Source organism: Nothoprocta perdicaria, unplaced genomic scaffold (genome assembly GCF_003342845.1).
Source record: "Nothoprocta perdicaria isolate Ctin4 unplaced genomic scaffold, notPer1 scaffold_210, whole genome shotgun sequence".
NCBI lineage: Eukaryota > Metazoa > Chordata > Aves > Tinamiformes > Tinamidae > Nothoprocta > Nothoprocta perdicaria.
Genome location: NW_020455317.1, coordinates 974,368 through 994,421, shown reverse-complemented (window position 1 = coordinate 994,421; position 20,054 = coordinate 974,368). Strand labels below are relative to the sequence as shown.

Sequence of the window (20,054 nt, the reverse complement as noted above, 5' to 3'; positions counted from 1 at the left end):
TGAAACAATTTAGCAGACTATTTTGGGATCCATTTTTAAATGGTCAAGACCACAAATTGGCAATTGTTTTCTATGTGGTTTATTCACCCCCACCTCCTCTGACAACACTACTGTATAAAGAGGCCATAAACATTCTTTTCTCTGCCTCTTTCTTTACAGGGCACAAAGAGATTTTRGCATGTAACAACACTCAGTATCCAGCTAGTATGTTAAGGATTTGGGGAGGAGAGGAGCTCTGCTCTAAAGAGAGTGTTTSAAAGCTCTTCCTTTAGGTGAACTTAATTTACCTTCAGAAATAAGCTGCTTCACAGCAGCTGAGATAGCTGTGTGCATTCTGGAGGATCCGATTCCTTTGGGGATCCTGTGTTGCCATATAATTAATCTGAGGTTGTGTGAATAAATATGTATGCATTCTTGTATGTATAAGCATGTGAGTGTAACATTTTTAGCTTGAAATTTTAGCAGGAGTCAGAGAGCAGTATGTACGGTCTACATCAGGGACTTGCTTTTTCTTCCACATCAACTCTACGGTTTTGTTCTTGGACCGGAAAGAGATGTTGATCTAAGTCTATGAAGGAGAGGACAAAAGGGACTTTTAGACCATCCTTTTTACATGTATTCTTTGGAGTGGGCAAAGAACCAGCTGAACACCTCAAGTTAAAGCAGCCCCCAAGCTGTCCTGTCTACGTGAAAGCCCTCAGAGCCTAGCCATGGATCAGGAGCTCATTCACGTTCTCCCCATGGCTCGTTTTTCTGACACACCTTTTATTCAAGGGGTAGATTTAGAAAGCAGCCAGCAAAGAACTGGCTGCTTCCACATCTTGCATGTGCAGAGCATTTCCCGGAGCTTCAGGGTCAGATCCCCCAGTATTCCCAGCACATGGGAATGTCTCAGGACATGAGCAAATACCAGATCCTCCTATGTTCACTCCTCCAGTTCTTCTTAGCTGCCATTCCTCACATCACACATATTGTTTGGATTCTGTGCTTCTGGACAGAATTTGTCGCTCGAAGGGCCCATACTTTGGATTTTTTTATTATTTTTTAAGGAAAATCAAAGCATTATCAAGGGGCCAGGAGAAAGCCTCCTACCTTGGAAACACAATTTAACACTACAGAATCGTGATGGAGCCAGCCATGTCCAAACTCAGCTCAGTCAGTGCTGGACTTTGCTGCCATGTGTCAGGACTGCAGTACAGAACAAGCTCATGGCAGTCCAAGTCTTGCTGATGATCTAGACACAGAAATGAATGACTGATGGCAGCCAGTTCAATCTCCACCCCCAAACTCAAGCTGTTCACTCTATGCAGTTGTCATAGCTGAAGCTGCCACTGTGCTTTTGCATGGCACTTTCTGTGCTCATTTTGGGTGCTGTCCAGTGGCTTTACAGATCCCCAGTGAGGTCCCAGATTCCTGTTGCTGTTTAGCCTCGTCTTCAGTTTCCTTGTGCTATCTCAGCTACTTCTGCTCATCATAGCCCTCTCTCTAGTCTATGCTGGGCTTAGTGTTGTGCATTTTGATCATTCGTCTCCCTGTTTCCTTGTTTGAGGGAGACCTGGCATGGTCTATCCAGTATGTCTGTTCCATGCTTGTATTATGCCAGCTAACCTCTGGTTGCAGTCTTTAAAGATTGTGTTTGTCTTTCAAACAGAATTGGAAGTGTAACTTAACTATTGAAAGCCCTGAGATTTTGTTGGTGTGTGTGTGTGTGTATATATATATATGTGCATATGTGTGTGTATATATATGTATTTTAAGCTAGGTGGAGAGTCAGCTGCCTGGTGTCACTTGGATATTGGGGCCTTATTCCCCAAGACAGAAAACTGTTCTGTTCTGCAGGGCATCTTCCAACACTTTTCTTTATGCAGTGGTTTAGTTGAGGTCCATGCTATTTGGTGGATTGCAGGTTTGGGAGCAGGATGAAGTGCAGCAAGCATTTGTTAGTGCTGCTAGCATGAAGATGCTTATATCTCAGCAGTCCTGTCATGCGCTGCTGAATGATGACCCACCCTCCCACTTGTGTGTGTTGAGCTGACTTTTCTGCCCTTAACGCTGTGGCTTTTCCAGAGGTGCTGTGTGGTAACATGGCAGCAAAAATGGATCTGTCATGCTTGGGCAAAATCGGCATGTCTGGTTCTGCATCAGAGGGCAGAACAGTCTGTAGGGGTTTGGCCTTGTTTTGTTTCCTACTGTCATGCTTGAGAAATTGCATCCATACAAGGTGGGAATTAAATGCGTGGAAGTTAGGCTTGTCTGGCTACGTTAAGATCAAGAACTAGTCATAGCATCTTCTAGTAAYGCATCATGTACTGTGATTAACATCCATCACATGCAATACTCTTGCCAGGTGTCTTTTGTTGATGGARTACCCTGCATGCAGGATGATGTTTGGATTTGGGGACTATTCTGTGTCTTAGTGTCATCAAGATAAAAGCTCAGAATATGGGAGCTGAACAGAGGTGGAGTTTGTTCCTTCTTCAGTTCTTTGAGGTTTTTGTTTCATACTTTCAAACAATAAAGGAACATGAGTCTGCATGACGAAAGGAAGGTTGAACATTGCCACTCTAATTCTGCTGATGAAGCTGGAAGATTTGCACATGGAAACATAATTTTTCCACAGTGGTTATTTCAAAGTCCCCTTTGCACTCTGTGCTGCCTGAGAGAGACTGTTGCACAATAGGACTGTTTAGTATCTTTTATCCTGAAAAATAGTATTGTTACCTAGAGGAATCTGCTGTTGATGGCTCTGAAGAGGAGGGGTACCCTTCAAAAGTGAAACTCCTGCCTAAGGGGAAGGAGAGTCTCTGCCTCTCTTGGTTGGGAAAGGAATCGACTTTCATTTCCCCAAATGCAAACTTATTGCAGCCTAGGACAGTGCTGATTTGTCAGAGTTTTTCTGGAATGTTTGTTTTCCTTAGATTTAGCCATGATGTCTGTCTGTATGTCATGCTGATGAGAAGTTTCCATTTATTTAGATTATGCAATTGATGCTCTGCTTCCCTTAAGGGAGAGCAGTGAAGAAAACTAATAAAATTCATTCACTATTAGTAAGATGTGCTACATGCTTTTGCTAATCCATTGAGCACACAGTGAAAATACACATTGCAGTGGTCTTCTATTGCACAATGAATTCCCTCCTAAAGAGACCACTGTAATTCAGTTTTCCATTRCAATTTGAAGATGTAGTAATACTAAGGGCAACAAAGATGGCTTGCGATCCAGTGGAATTTCAAACAAGAAGAGTTTGTGTAGGAGAAAATTATGCTCAGTTTGGAAAGAATATCACTTAAAAGAGATTCAGTGAAGTTGTGCATAGAGTCTAGTAAAAACGAGCAGTCATTTTTTCTCCTTTTTTCCAGTCTCTTGAATTTTTATAAATATATGTTTATCATAGGATGAGAAATTGCAGTGACTTTGTAAGACCCCATATGGAGCCTTTCATGAACATGTTGCACAAATTGTATTTCTCTTTGTACGTGTCTCCATAATAATATGTTTTCTGTTTTTCACAGAGGTTCCTAGAAGCCCTGATAGGTGTCTTCTGAGACATTTACTGTTAACTAAAATAAGGGCCTAGCAGGTTTAAGTGTTATCTAGACAATAGTCCTAATAAAAATAGCAAGGCTGCAATTACAGCTCTACAGTAGATACAAACAAGGTCTATAATAATGGCAGGCAACTTGTAGAGAAAAAGAAATATTACTTTAGTCAGTGTAATCAGTTTGGAAGATTCATCATTGCAAGAGTCAGGGAGTCAAATACAGCAGCTGGAATAATTTGAGGGTCTGGGTAATTTAATGACTAATTGCATTTGTAGCTATGCATGTTATGTTGAGAGTAATCGAATCTTAAGCTTACAGTTGGTTGTGGAAGAAACGTCCCTCTGTTTAAAGCATTTTAGAGTTAACTGGCTATGTGAGGTTTTTTTCTTTCTTCCTCTTCTTTTTTCTTGCCTGTCTCTGAAGCCTCAGGCATGAGGTACGACAGAAAGTTCAGAAATATGTCAGATTTGTTGATATTCCCATCTCATATAGTGTGTATGTTTCTGTGGAGGAGAATGAATGGGTTTCTAAAATACCAGCAAGGAGGACTGAGAAACCTGCAACTTGTCTCTGGCTTTGCCATTGACTTCTTGTGTGGCATTTGGCAAATTGCTTAGTCTTGGGTGCTTCCAATTCCTACCACAAATAGAGTATCTCAGAGATGTGGAGGAAATGAGGCTTCTAAAGTGAAGTGAGATGGAGARCAGAAAGACAAAATAAGGTGAGAACCTCATTGCAGTATACCAAATTAATGCCAGAGGCCATATGATATGACATGATATGTCATGGCATATGACATGACATGGATATGCCTTGAAAAGTTGAGGTGAATCAGCTAGAAGTGTGAATGCACGTGTGCATATCTGAAAGTGTGCTACATCATTTTCACCAAGTAAGAGTATCTTTCATTCTGGAAGTGGCCCTATATCACCTTAAAGGAGCACAGGGCTGACATAGACAGCCCAGGATGTTGATCCTATGCTAAACTTTTTTTTTTGTTGGTTTGTTTTTTTTTTCCGAGTATCCACATCTTGCATCCTCTGGCTCAACTGAACCCATTATTCTGCCTTGGGAGGCTTTTCTGTAACCTTACTACTTTGATGGTCTCCATCCTTCATCTCATTTCTGGTAACATTTATCTATGGCCAGTTTATACTCGTTTGATCTTTTAGTCATGTAGGCCTTTATATTAAATAGGTATTTTCCCTCCCTGATGATTATTCCCAAGGCATATATAGACAGCAAGCATATCTCCTTCCTTTGGTCTGCTAAAATGAACCTTTGGTTTGCTAAAACGAACTCTCCTAATTACTGCTTGTAAGACAGGCCTCCTGCTCCCTGAGGATCATTGTAACCCTTCTCTTTGCTTGTTCCATTTTTAATTCATTCCTTTTGAACGTAGCTCATCAGATGTAAAGTGTAAAAAGTGCATCCTGGACATAATATATTTGCAGTTTTCCTCACATTTGTTGTTCAGCATTATTGTGTGGTTGATGCATCCATCCAAGTATTTCCTTTTTTTGCCGTTTTCAGCTTATAAGCTCATCTTTTATTGCAGGAGTTCTTTTAGTTAACACAATCCCTCTGAGGGCATGCTGTTTCCCCTTTTAACTGAAGTCTCTTATCTACTACAGTTATTCAAGTTATTAAGACCCTCCTATAGTTCTGCTATGACATCTCAATTTTTCTCCTTGCTTAGGATACCTCCAGCTTAGAACCATAAGTGCACTTCATTAATGTTGGAATACTTTTTAAGGCAAATTCATCCCTTCAATGTTAAACAAGATCTGTCCCGGGACTGGCACTTGAAAAATCTGTGGGTTCCCTCCTTGTGCACCAGTTCTTATTCTTTGAAYGCAGTCTGTACTTATGCCTTCCCACAACTTTGCTTGCACTTTCATCCTGTTCTTCATCCTTTCGGGTGTGATGACTCTCCAGGTGCCAGCAGGCCAAGTACCTTGCTGAAGTCTACATAGATCTGTCAATAGTTCCCTTGCCTAGAAAACGAACAATCTTTTCAAAGAAAGATACACTGAGTGCATCCCATTTCTCATTCTTCTCTCTGGCACTCTTTCCTTCAGATAGTTCTTCTAAAGCAGTAGTGCCAGGTTTTATCAGCGGGCTAATAGTGGTGCTTGAGGGAATRTTAAATATTTGACTGCAACTGCTGCATGTGGCCATGCCACTTAGACCATCGACTGCTGTTGGTTACARTTTGGATTTTCAAACATGTGGTGGAGTTTGGGAGAAAATGCGAAGACTGTGTGGGCTCTGTGCACTGAGCAATCTCACACAGTATTGAGGTCAGGCACACTACTTGGTATTTGCTTGCTTGSCTTCCCCTGCCTCCCACTGTCTCTTAAGTTACCCACCTATTAGGATCAGCCATTAACTTGGTTAATGGGGAGAGAAAGCAAATACCAGAAGGGGTGATGTGCTTTTCTTAATTCCCTATTGGAGACATGACTGTTTTAAACTATAAATGTCTTGAGCAAATGCTGCAAATGTCCAAAACATGTCTTGGTTTTGTAATACAGGCACTCCCAAAAAGGAGAAAATGCCTTAATCTCATTCCAGCACAATGGCTTTACTGAGAATTGGGYTTGAGCGCTTTGGACATGACGGGGTGGTGTTGGCCCCGTGCAGGCTTTTTGGGAGAGTTTGGATTATATTCTGTTGTGTGATCCCTTGGGTGACGTGACTTGGTCTGCAAAGTCTTTGGCCTGGAAGGTAGCAGGAGGAATGAGAAGAGGAAGATGTGGGCTGAGGACAGAGAAAGGAGGAGGGCCGTGCAAGGGGGAAGATCCTTTAGTGAAGGACTACTTTGAGTTTGAGCAGCATCTCAGAACTGAGAAATGACACCACCTGTGCAAGACAGCAAGGACTGCTATAGCAAGTAGAAGAGAGCCTTCCTCCTCGTTTTTCTTAAAGATCTGTAAACATAAAGGACTTTTTAAAATAATTTGTTTGGTATTTAGTTCAGGTAATTTTTGTGATTGTATAATGAGAACACATTGTCCAAATGTTCATATGCAGATTCAATTACCATTTGGTTAATTAGCCTTTGCAGATGAGGATTAACTTAATTACATAACACTAACCTCTCTTAATAACTATAAAGGGTAGGAAGGCTGCTTTTAATAAATTTGGAAGGTCTATATGTGTTTTTTAAAATCTGAAGTGCTACACACATAAATTAAACCAAATTGCACACAAAGGACAGCTATTAGGGATAACGATCAAAGGAAACAAACTGTGTACATGGCTTGGGATCAGGCTGGTTAGTAGTTCATGCTGTTTTCCCTCTCTTCTCTGCTGGCATCCTAGTGTTTTTGCTAAGATTATTAGTGGTGATGATGTACCGTCTAGGGGTCATTCTTTCAAAGTGTTGGGGTACAGTCTGATACAAGTTTGCTTTAATTAAATATTAGCTTGTATTTCATATATATATATATATACACACACATATTGATTTGAGTGCWGGGTTATTAGTAGTTGGGCTTATCCAAGGGGCCTACAGAAAAAAAAGACTTGTAGCCTTCTGAATAGCAAAGAAAATCTTCTACAAATGTTGCTATTCACTGTCATTATCTATCATAAATAACTGTATAGGTTTTTGTCTCTTCATGTGCCGAAAGAGTGATGCTTCTTTTTCCTAATATCATAGTGGAGTGTAACATCTGCCTGCAGGGAGGGGAGAGGGAGGTCGGAGCCTGTATTGGAAGGGAAGTGGGATATGGAGTCTTTGGCCTCTGAGTCAGTMGTTTGAATCCAGGCTGTGAAGGACTTTTCCAGGAATGGAAATGACACGAACTGGTGCTGTCATTGCAGTCCCCTGTGAAGAGGACTAGCCACTGGACACCTTCACTGCTGCCCTTCCTGGCCAAGCTGTGTTTGGACGTGTAACACCCCTTCCCTCTATGCCTAGGGGTGCTCTTTTCAAGKCAGGGTTGACTTGAAAGCAGACCAAGAGAAAAAGCTTACCTTATTTTTGCCCATACCTCATGTATTCAGTGGTTAGGAAATTTTGGGGTCCTGTCAGTAAGCTGCTTCTAAGAAAGAGGTAAGAGAAGAAGGCTTCTTTTCATGTTTCTTCTTGTATGTGTATTGATTGCCAATTGCAGTGGGTTTTGAGGTGCATGTCATGCCACTTCTCATGTAGCTTTGTAGCATCCAGTACACCACCAAGAGCAGGGACAATCCTTGCTGTGATCTGGAAGTAATTTCTTGAAGTCCAAGTTYGGAGTTACATCCGCTGGATCCCATCTATGTGTTCCCCTTAACARTTTTTAACTAGTGACTCGTAAGGGCTATTGCTAGCTTCATAAGCCACATGATWTATTTTCTGGCTGCAGGAAGCTGAAATGTTACAAATCATGCTCTGCGGTGTGGATCATGTTAAACTTACACTTTTAGATGCAGTCCCCATTTGCAGTCCATGAAATCAGTGGGCCTGTGGCATCTAAAGAGACTCGGTCTGATATGCTTAATGTAGACATCCTCCAAATTGAAAGGCACAATACTACTGGCTCTTTYTGAAAACTTTGGCTTGCTGCCTACAGCCGTTTGCAGCAAGTAGGAATGATGACATCGCTGCAGATTTCTGAGACTGTGAAGAACTAGCAAGGTGAACGTACAGCAAAGATGAAATTGCTAAAGGATCCATGTCGGAGTGGCACAATCTACTGAAGAAAAGAAACAGGGATTGCTCGAACCTTCCTGCAGCCTTTTGATTTACGTCCTGTGCGGGCTAAAGGCTCCACGCTCRATATCTCAGCATAGTTGGCAGTGGCCAGATTTTGCTGTGGCTGCTGCAGCCCCAAACGCAGCAGCACTTGCACCTGCATCCCTGAGAGCAGGATGCGGCCCTGCGAGGGGGCTTGCACACAAATACGTCCGATGAGCTGCGCTCAAAGAAAGGGCAAAATGCAAATTCCCTGTAGGGAGGCAACCGCCAGCCATGTAAACAAAGAAGCCTTCTGGGTGTGCAGCAGTCAGCCCACTTGAGCTGCTGTTTCCATGGTGTACCAGATGCTGTATAATCTGYCTGCTTCGGGGAGCGGGTCCTTGCATACTCCCGCATTATCTTGTCTGATAATGGGCTGTCACCGGGCCGGTACCTCACTGCCGGGGCCAAGCAGAGCAGCTCCCCCCTGCCCTGGCCCTTTGCAGCGGAGTTTGTGGCTATTCACGTGCTTCCAGACAAAGAAAGGGGCTAAGTGAWTATTTTTGATAACTTGAAACAGCATTGCTGACCATGCTTTACACCTCATTGTTAGGAGTGACTGTTTAATGTGCTCTGCCTCACGTGCTTTGTGTCAGCTCGTAGTATCTTGCATCCTTTTGCTTTTCGGCTTCCTTCTGTTTCCCTAAAATAAATAAATAAATAGATAAAATGACCACTTCTGTTTCCATTTTTCACCGCTCCCTCCTTCCTCACACACATGTTGCATCTTTGTGGAGCCTAATTTATGGCTGTGCAAAGCACTAGGTGCATGGCTTACAGGCACGGTTTCTGAGTTTGCTTCCTCCTCTTTCTGTTCCCCTGCTGTGTGGTCTCGAGTTGAGGACAGATCTCAATCTATGTTCTTAAGGAAAAAACAATTGCTGGTGGTGGGCAGGTGACTCACTTGTCCTGTGTGCGTTGCCTACAAATGCAGATATAAAACCAGACAATCCTGCAGTCATATCCCTTGGACCAGCCTGACCTCAGCTAATGGGAACTTATGAGGCTTGCTGTGCTTCCAACATGACTCACTGAAGGAGGATGTTTTCAGAGTACCTGTTTACTGGGAACTGTGTTCAGGGATGAAGCTGCAATACTGGCAGGGCTGCGTGGATGCAACACATCCCCTTGCTGTGTGTTTGAGATAGCCGTGAGGAAGGCCAATGAATTGGTGACCGTCTAGGGGAGATGCAAACTCCTTCATGCTTGGATGGAAAGTCGAGGCTGTCCCTTGGGTCATACCCAGGAAAGCCTGGAAGRTATTAGGGATAGCATCATTAATTTTGATGTGCAGTTAAAAATGATAATTGTAAAGAAGAGAAACGTCCAATCTAGCGCTTTCTTTGAGGATAGCACACAGCAGTTCCTGGTGTGTGGCCCGGTGCTCCCTGTGCCGGGCTCTGCAGTGGAAAGGGACTGGGGTGGCCGTGGGTCCCTGGGGCAGACGATGGAGGCAGAACCGTGCTGTCCTGTACTGTGTGAGTGCGAGCAAGCAGGGTGTGAGAAGGCATCCTGGGGCATGGAGGACAAGGACTTTCTTTACTCCCCAGGAGGCTTTCTCACTGCTTCACCCAGGTGCTTTCCAAAGCCTTCCCTACCCTCATCCTGGAGGTGAGTGCTTCTTGCTTTGAGGGGCGGTAAAAGAGGGAAAAGGAAGGAAAAATGTAGGTAGTTAATTTTAAGCTGGTGTAATCATTTAGGAGACCTAGAGGTGGAAAAGCAGTTATTGGTTAACAGGCCTGATTTGAAATGTGTTYTTCCTGACCCCTCTATTGCAGCGAGCCAGGAGAAGGGCTTCCAAGAAGCCGACTTTCTGGAAGGCTTTTTTACTGAATCATTTAGAGCATCGGCTTCTTGTAAATGTTAATATCCTGCTGGCTCGCTGGAATGCAGCTGGTGGAGACAGCAAGTGCAGTRTCTATGTGCGTGCTTGCAATCCCAAGCAAAATTTAATGGATGACGCTTAGTCTGTGGTTTGGGATATCCCCTTTGGATGTTTGGACTAGGAGGAAAGAGGGCTGGACTGCAGACTTAATTCTACTCTGTCTCAAAGTCTCTGTCCCACATGACTGATGCTGCTTCCATACCCAGTCAGGCTCAGGGCTCGCTCTGGGTCCTCAGAGTGGCTGTAAACCTTTAACCTGAGCTTATGCAGACCGAAGGTGCTCGAACAGACCGTGTGGCCAGAGTCAGCCCGAAACCAGCTGATGTCCGGACAGAGCAGGCAGGCTTTGGCCCAGGGATCCCCAGGGCTCAGTTGGGGACAGCCAAGAGCAGCCTTCATAAAGCTGAAATGGTGCAAAGCCGGGCTGCGATCCCGCTGTGGTGGAAGCTGTGCTGCAGCAAAAGGCCGGTCAGCGGGAGYGGGCGCGCGGCCGCGTCTCCTCAGCCACTGCAGAGGCAGCACCCTTGCGGGCTGTGCGCCGGGGGCTGCTCTGAAATGCCCAGTCTGCTTCAGGTCCTTGCATCTTAACAGACAAGGCTTTTTTCCTTACCTTAGTCATAAGATATTTTCAGGTGGGAATATATATATTTATGGCAACCATCTAAACCATTCCTTTCTTAATTTTATCCTTTTTTTTTCTAATGCTTATGTTATCTTTTTATCACATATGGAAAACCTAAATGTCCTACTTTAACTCGATGATACATTGTCTACTAGACGAAACATACACATCTTTGATTAAAATGTGTGTGTGTGTATATATATATATGCATAGATATATTCTTTTTAAGAATAAAAAAAAAAAAATAAAAGCAATCAAAGTAAAAAAAAAAAAATAAAAGCAATCAAAGTGCTCTGTAAGAGAGTTATAGGTTGTGGTGAATTCCGTGCTAACTTGGGTGATAAATTAGAGTACTATTGATTACCAGATTTTCTTTCCTTTGGTGGGGAAAAATACTCCCAAAGCGCTCACACGTTACATTGTACCTTGTTCATTTATGTCTGCGGTTTATCTATTTRTGACATTTCATATTGTTCTAGTTAATATTCTACCGTATACCATAAAAAATAAGAAAGTTTCAACACGAGACCTAAGTACTTTACCTTGTTAGTGGTTTCTCTCTGAAGAATGAGGATAGATCACAACACTGTCTTTCTTGAATTAATACAAATGCAGATTAATGCAGTCAAATGTGTTATTTTTCCACAGACAAGTTCAAACACAATACTGTATGATTCTCAAGTGTTGCAGATTTGTTGAAACAAATCTTTTTTCATATTCTCTTTGGGGATACATTTTACACACCTTTCAGAATAATCAATTTGAATTAATTTAGGACACTAACAGCTTAGAATAGTGGCAGATTTATTCATATAAATGGATACCAATTTTCATCAGTTATGAGGATGAAACACAGTAGAAATTCTAGAAGCTTGTTAAAATAAATCTGCTTACTATTCCACATAGTCATGTAATACTCCAACTGCAGAATCTTTTTAAAGTAACTAAAAAAAAAACCCTTTTGTGTTGTTCAATGTATTCCTCTTGTGTGTAATAAGTCATATAAGTCATACTGTTGTTAATTTCTGTTTATTTATTTTTTCCTTTTTTTCCCCTATCCCAACATACCAAAGAGAGAAGAGTCAAGCTCCCAAATTAGGAAACTGATCAAAAAACTATCATGGAATAGTAACATATTTTGGAGTGAAATTCMTGAGAGAAAGGAAATTTTGTTTTTCGAGTGTCAAAGGAAAATGTCTTTCATGGCTTGCTGAGTTTTTTTATTTTTAGTTCCCCTCCCAGTCATAATTTCTCGACTTTATTTTAACATATTGAGAAGGAAAAAAAGAGATTTGGGATTAATATCTCTTCAAGTTGAGTTTGAAAACTGAAGTGAGTGATAGCAGTACTGTACTGTCTCTGTGTCAAATACTGTTCTAAAATACAATGATATTTTTCTTTCCTTTTACCCAGGGCTTTTGGGAAAGCCACACAAAACTCATAAGGGAGTATGGACCTGTTTGTGGGTAAGTCTAGCAGTGCCACCAACCTTCTGCTTTTGTGGCTGTGGCCTTTTGCTTCGGGTTTGTTAGAGAGAAGAAAATATCAAGATCACGTCCAGCAAAACACAGAGTGCAGCATTTCGGCTGTTAGAGGTGCAGGTGGTTTGGTTACATTCAGAAAAAATGCCTTGGGTAATGCTTTGGTGTTGGGCTTCATTTTCCTCTTTCTAGTGTTAAGCATCTTTAGATTAATCTTTCTGAGCGCCATACAGCGCTGCCAGCCTTCAAAGTTCCCCTTTCATTTGCATGCTCCTTATCCTTGAGATCGTAATTTAATGTCTTAAAAATAGTTTATGAAATARTGTGAATTTTGTGCAGCTCTTACCGTCTATATTTATGCAGAAATCCTAAACTTAAAATATAATGAACAGATTAGAAGTAAGGCATTCCTCTCTGTATAACTCAGCTATGCTGTCTTAATAGTTTATTAGAAGTAAAGAGGGTTTAAGTGATATATTTTTTCATATCAGCACTTTCACATTTCTGTGAAAGGCTTTTCTATTCTGAGAACTACCTTACAGCTGTCGTTGTTTTAAGTGGAGATGAGGTTATTTCATGGTAACTTCTGTTGTTGTGGTGAGTTGGTGTTTCTAATGTGCTTATTATTTTAATCTATAAGCATTCAGCAATGTCTACAAAGTAGAGGCAAGGTCAGAACGTCTGTCTTCTCCAGACAGGAGAGTTTTAAGATACAAGTAAGAATCATATATGGATGTATGTGCGTGCACATATTTGGTCCTAAGTGATATAAATAGGCTTTGGATGCTCTTCCAGCTAACAAAGCTCTATCGGAAAGAAGTCAGGCTCATCGTACGAAGCATTTGATGCTCCAGTTGCAGCCTTTTTGTGGCATTTATGTTCAGCCCTAAGGACAAAGTGCTGCAAGAAGAGATGGAAATAATGAATTGCATTGGTTAAGCTCTTGTCTAAGAAGAGACAATGCAGTGTGTTGGCCAGCCAGAAATGGAGAGAGTCATTCATTAACAGTGTGGCAATCTGTATGTTGTGTAACAAGTGGAGAACGACTGAGGCTTATTATCTCCATGACCTTTGGTGTGATGTCTTTAAATGACAACAATATAAGAAYTCTGGCATTCATTCCTCAGTGTATTTCCCTCCTTATTAATATCATGCCTGTTTTTTTCTAAGCCGAGTTAAAGACAAGTTGCTGTTTCATCGTTGGCCTCCTCGCTTGGCCAGGCAGAGGCTATGCCATTGGAGAAGGGGGTGAATAATCACAGTGTGGGAGTGGGTGAAGAGAAACCTTCATTTTTCCCCTCTGCTCATAGCTATTAGAGAGTGCCATTGCTTTGACCGCGGAGCTGGGTGGTGGTGGTGGTCTGCAAGGACGACTCTGCCTCCTTGGGATGCTTTCGTGGGCAGGAGGCATGAGCGCCACGGTGTCCCCTTAATGGTGTGCCTGTCAGACACAATTTGTGAGGGGCCTGGGAGGCTGGCGGAGAATAAATACTGCTTCTGACATCTCCCAGGAAAACAAAGCTGCGCTCAAACGGTGCTGGGCTTGCAGTGAGCTTTGTTTGTAGCTGAAGAAGGATGTTTTAATACCTGCCTTCTGCTAGATAGGTGTGGCGTGTTTAGYGGGTATTTATCATGGTCTGGCCAGTCAGTGAAATTACTTCTCCTTCCCTGGGCATCTTCTATAGTCCTCTATGGATTTCTTTTGAAATAGGCAATGATGGCAGGTATATTTATGTGTACAGTCCTAGCAAAGTATTAGATCTGGCAGACTGGGAGAAGATGTGGCATTTTGCTTTTTCCAGATCGAAAACTGCTTTCCAATAAGCATAAAGAGCAATGATCTTTATTTCTACAGTGGTGAAGTGAGTTGAATACAAATCTTTGGAACTGAAGCCTTTTTTTTTCTTTCTAAGGTCACTTGAATAGTCTGAATGATACCATCACAACTGTTTTCTTTTGTGTGTGAATTGGTTTCCTTGACAACAGGATGTCAAATCAACTTTTCAGCTTTAATCAAGTCAAAACAATATATCCCTTCCATTCCAAAAGGCCTCAAGTCGTAGAGAATTATTTCAAGTAAGGCTTTTGTAGGTCACAAAACCATTTTTTTCCCTCACTCCAGTATGCGAATCYGAAGGAGAGGTGATGGTGTTACTCTTTTATAGAGACAGACAATGCAAATAGTCCTCAGTTGTGTGTACTGTGAAAACTGCTGTCTGTTTTCATACAGAGGTGGCCCATGATAGAGGCTAAGAGGGTAGGAAGCAGCTTGGTGGTTTGGTGCAAAAGCAGAGTTAGACGGACACGAGGAGTTCATCTTCTACACAWCATGTTGGAAGTGATTACACAACAAAAGGATAGCTTTTGGTTAACTTATATTTTGAATTATTTTTGAAAAAAATATCTCCTATAAAATATATGTGCTAATGCTCCACACCAAATGTAAAATAAAGAATAATCTGTTTGGAAAGCAGCATATCGATGAGCATTAAGGTTTGTCATGAATATTCTTCTTTTCTTATGGTAAGAGTTTCTCAGGAAAGTAGTCTTGATTTCTTTGGGGATTAGTGGCTAGAAACTTTTATGTTTCGACATTTCATTCTCACCCGCAGTGTATCCARTTGTCCCATTTCAACTGTAGGCAATGGCTGTTCATGGGAAATGGGTGGTAAGAGGTGGTAAGAGTTASAAAAGCAATTGCTAGAACACTCGCAGAGGCAGTGAGATATTTTTTGCTTTATGTACACACCTTATATGGCTTGCATTGGTTATTGTGGTTATGTCATTATGACTTTACAGCCCTGGAAGTGTGCAGGGGTGACGTGGAATAGGAGAAGAAAGCCAAAACTCTTGGCCTAGAGAAGACAGCAAGGGCAGAAAATACTCGGTATCCTCGAGTGGGCAGGTGATAACTGCCTCTGGGATGAATGGATCTATCCTGCTGCCATCCAGAGCTGTGAAATTGGATGCTGGGAAGAGTGCGAGAATTTATAACATGTTCCATAATATTAGATTAAATAATACAAGATTAAAAATCAGGGAAATTTGGGGGGCTTGRATATTCTTTCTTCACATACTTTTGCATGTGAAACAGCTTGCAGTAGGTCAAAGCCTGTTCTTACTCTTCCTTGACTGGAGCTGTCAACATCAACCTGTTACGAGAAAGCTTGCCAAATATGCATTGTTCTCTGGGCTCACAGCTACTATATATTTCCCCCATGCTTTTCATGTTTTTCTTGAGGAAAGTGGAGGAGGCCACAAGGTAGTTGTTTTAAAATACAGTCACAGATCTTTTGCAAAAAGAAAAACAGAAGTAGCACTGGAGTTGTTTTTCATTTCACTCTTTTGCTTATTAATGGATTTGCTTATTAATGGATTTTGAATATGTCTAATGACAATCATGACTTTAAAAGAATTAATTCTATMTTAGTGGAAAACTGGACTAAAAAGTGGTATGAAGAGATAAAATTGCAGAAGTTTGTGGCGCATTTTGAAGTACATGATGCCTTCCTGACAGCCTRTTAAGGAGATCCCAGAATCCCAGAATGGTTGAGGTTGGAAGAGACCTCTAGAGATGATCTATTCCAATGCACCTCTGCTCAAGCAGACACCTAGATCAGGAATAACTTCCTCACTGACAGTTAATCGTGGCTATTCAAAGATATCTAAGATGTGATTAAAACAAGGACTTTGCTGTTCTAGGCATGTACAAATAGAGGATGGCCCCCTGAGCTTACCATCTAGACAAAAGGAGGAAAGGCAAAGAAAGCAATATAAGCATTGATCTGAATCCTGTAATGCCACCAACAGTCATCTCAGTTGCATGCATTTGTGGGTAGGGATAAAAGAAAAATTTTGAGCTACTCAGGAGAAAATAAGTGGAACTATTAGAAAGTAGTTTGATAAGTACTAAAGAGAAGAAAAGGTAAAGTAGAGAAAAAGAGATTGGATCCAGGAGAAGCAAGAAGAGGGAATGAAGAAGCTCAAAATCAGCATTTTCTGATGGGGGTAGAAGTTAATCAGAATGTTTCTGGGAAAATCCAGTTGCAAGTCATGCTTGGTTCCTAAAGTTCCTAAAATCCAATTGCAAGTCATAGATGATTCTTAAACCATCACCCGCCACAGACTGTATCCAGCCACTCTGAGCCTGTGCTGGGCTCCAGCACAAGCATCCCCAGCATCCCAGGTGCCGTGCTGCAAAAAGCATTTCCAGGTGCAGGCAGAGGTATGAGTGTATAAATGAACTCCTGAGCACCTTCTGAAAACATGGATGTGATGGAGCTCTGGATGTGATGGAGCTCCACATCCATATAAAGAGGAACTTGCTTTGGAACTAGTTGCTTTTAGCACATTTTTAAGTAATACACAAAAAGCAATGTAGAATCATAGAATGCTGAAGGTTGGAAGGGACCTCAGAGGTCATCGAGTCCAACCCCCCTGCTCACACAGGGTCACCWAGAGCACGTGGCACAGGGCTGCATCCAAGCGGGTTTTAAAGATCTCCAAAGAAGGAGACTCCACAACCTCTCTGGGCAGCCTGTTCCAGTGCTTTGTCACCCGCACAGTGAATGCTTCCTTAAGTTCCTGTGGAACTTCCGATGCTTCAGAAACTGGGGTTTCTTAAGGCATCCATGGAATTATACAATGTCTGATCTCTGTGTGTTTTTTTGTGATCTCTGTGTTTTTTTTTTTTTTTTCCTCCACTCTTGAAGACTTTCCAGTATTCCTTAAGTCACTCCTTTAATGATTTCATAGTAGTATCAAAATCAAGATGAAGCCTGGTCATCCGGTGGATGGCCAATTTAAAGGATTAGGATAGCTGATGGATGCAGTCACTAATGTGAAACATGGCCAGGGGTTACTTATGATTATAAGCTCCTCTGTCAGTTGACTGCATTCCAGAGTCTTTGCAGACTAAGYTGATTGTGTCTCAATGTTCGATGTCTTCTCTCACAGAAACACACCATTGCAGACAGTGCTAGTTACTATTGTGGCAAATGCACCCACAGTCACAGAGATGTGGACAAGAAACAGGCTTTTCTCCCTCCTACCCCTGGCCTTTGCACAGGGCTGAGATATACTGGTTGTTCTTTGTCAAGGTTTGGGGCTTTTCTCTCTTGTGTATAAAAGAGAGATGTGAATTTCTGGAATTTGGGAATCTTTCCCAAAGCATCACCCTTTGTTATACCTTCCATGAAACACCTAATCTGAACAGGGAACAGAGTCTCATCCTGCAGGGAACAGCTGAAATGTTCATCGTACAGTTAATTTAACCTGAAGAAACAGTTATTTTAATGTCCCAAACTTAATGTCCCAAACTGTTTTTGTATTTCTCATTTTCTAGCAATTTAATAATTGTATTCTGCTTAATATGGAAAGAATAATCCTAGGACAGATATTTTCATTTTTGTTTCTGAAGGCTTTTGTAAAGAAATTTTGTAATTTCATGAAACAATGTTATCCTGTTTAATTTAATCTTTTACACTGAAGGTCTGATCTTCAGGTCAGACCTTCAGTGTAAGATCTAATCTCTTACACTGACTTGCTACATTTCCTGTAACCCTTTATTTTTATATTTTAAACAATTTACTACATCATATTTCAGTTAGAGGAAACCATGCCTAAACTAGGATTGGGAGAGGGTACTAAAGCAGGCATCCTATTTCTGATCTATATGTGCTTGTAATCTGTATTTTACATTTAGCCTGATAAAGATTTTTGTTTTCTTAAGGAGTGGTATACTTTGGGCCAGAGTAAAGTCTTTCACGTTCTGTCAAAAAGTCTGTCAAGATTTTTTTCTCAACTTTTTTTTTTTTTTTTTTTTTTTTTTTNTGTGTGTTAATTAAGGTAATATGATAAGATTTTTTGACTCTACAGGACTGTTAATCAGCCCCAGAACTACTACTGGGAGTTAGTTGTCTGTTTTTCCCCTTAAATAGCTGCTAACTGTGGTCCCAGTACAGGAAAATCCTTAAACATGTGCSTAGCTTTGAACACCCAACTAATCCCATTAAAGACAATGGTGCTACCCAACATGCTTCAAGTTAGGCAGAAGTTTATCTACCTTGCTGAATCAGGGCCATAAAAGAAACGATTGTTTTTGTGCCTGAAAATATTTAAACTGCTGTTGGTACACATAAACACCTAGGTTTATTGTAGCTGGAAGAAGTTAATGGGGAGAAAAACATTTTTCCCCTCTCCACACTCTCTTTTGACAGTTATGTGCATGTAGACAATTTTACCATTCCCTTGAGTAATGTGTCAGCCATTCTTTCTGAAATGGAAGACTATTTCAAATATTTACTGAGCAATAGGAGATTTTTTTTTCTAGTTAATGTTAAATTTTCAGAACTCTTTTTTTTTTTTTCCCTCCTCCCCTCAAAGACTCCTATTAGGAATAGGAATACTGAAATTTTAAGCAGTTGTTTTTACATTTCAGTTAGGCTTTTTTTTTTTTTTTAAATGTCATGGTGCAGTGCTACACCTCCATTTGACTACTCAGACTTGCCATGATTAAGTATTGGTTGTAGTTAGTGATAATGGTTAAATCAGGCTGTCTAGAACAACTCTTGTGAGCTATTTGGGGATATCTCATCACTAGTTTTTCTTCTCTGTAGAGGTAATTACTCTTAAAAACTTCATCTTTTAAGGGACTGATGCCTAGAAATTTACCCAAAAGGTTATATATCACACTTCTTTTGAGAACTGGAATCTACTATTACTGTTACAGTTCTAATAGCTTTTCTCATTATGGAGCGTTTTATGCTTGCAGGGTATGGAGACCTGTAGGATGTAATTTCTAGGCAGAATTTATGGTAAATTAGTTGACTAGCTTAATTCTGCCGTGTCTCAAATGTGCTTGGGTCTCTAGGAGATTGCAGATTGTTGCTTAGTGTCTGCTGGTAGTGCTGAAGTGATCTTTACTGARCTCTTCCTAGGTATGCACAAACTCCTGCATCTGCCCTACGACCCTCTGCAAGAACTGGGTGTCTTGAGCTTGTCTACTCTGAGAAGGSTGTTGTTAATTTTTATCACTCTTGGAGTGTGTCAGGTCTGGGGACCCTTGTCAGCCCTTGTGGGGTTGACAAAGCGTGGGCCTAAAGCCCTACTCAAAGGATGCAGTCCTTGCCTTTAGGATAGGTAAGGTCATGTAGATGGAGAAGTTTGATGCAAATGGTGAACCTCCTGCATACAAAACAGAACTTCTCTGTCATTTCCAGAGTCACCCTGAGGCGGCTGAAGTTCAGGCTTGTGCTCTCTTCTGCATTTTTTTTCCCTCAAGTTTCCTTCCTCCATCTCTGTGGCTGTTGAAGCCAATGTGAGTCGAAGACCTGGTGCAATCTTTTACACCTCTGGAAAGGGAGTGTGAAACCTAACCGAATTGGGCAGGTTCTATGTGTGCTGCAAGGCAGCAAAGGGCAGCCTGTCATGTGCAGCATATTCGTGATGCTCACTTCTGCACCCCTGTGATGTGCAGTGGCCRTTGCTTCAGTGAGACAGAGGGAAGGCCCCCCAGGTCAGAGGAGTTGGTGCTGGCAGGTTGCAGAAAGGCTCTGAACGAATGGCAAGAACCATGTCAACTCCAGCGACGGCGAGGTGAAGCAACGGTGCAGGCTGCAGCCTTATGGCAYACATTAGCAGCTGAGGAAAGTGATTAAACCTGGGCCTGCTTCTGGGTGTGCTGATACCAGCTTTAGCTGAGAGGAGGTCTTGTTTCYAAGAAGTGTTTCTTAGTTCCCATAGAATCATAGAATCCTTAAGGTTGGAAGGGACCATTGGAGATCATCTAGTCCAACCT

At 41.6% G+C, this 20,054-nt stretch overlaps 1 protein-coding gene across 1 annotated transcript in view; it reads left to right on the top strand.

Annotated features, from left to right (window-relative positions):
- The window catches only part of TBXAS1 (thromboxane A synthase 1), a 221,083-nt gene that overhangs the window by 68,851 nt on the left and 132,178 nt on the right, over positions 1 to 20,054 (top strand). Inside the window, exon 4 of the mRNA XM_026038508.1 lies at positions 12,189 to 12,241. Within this exon, the coding sequence (XP_025894293.1) occupies positions 12,189 to 12,241 (53 nt within the window). The remainder of the gene's footprint in view (positions 1 to 12,188; positions 12,242 to 20,054) is intronic.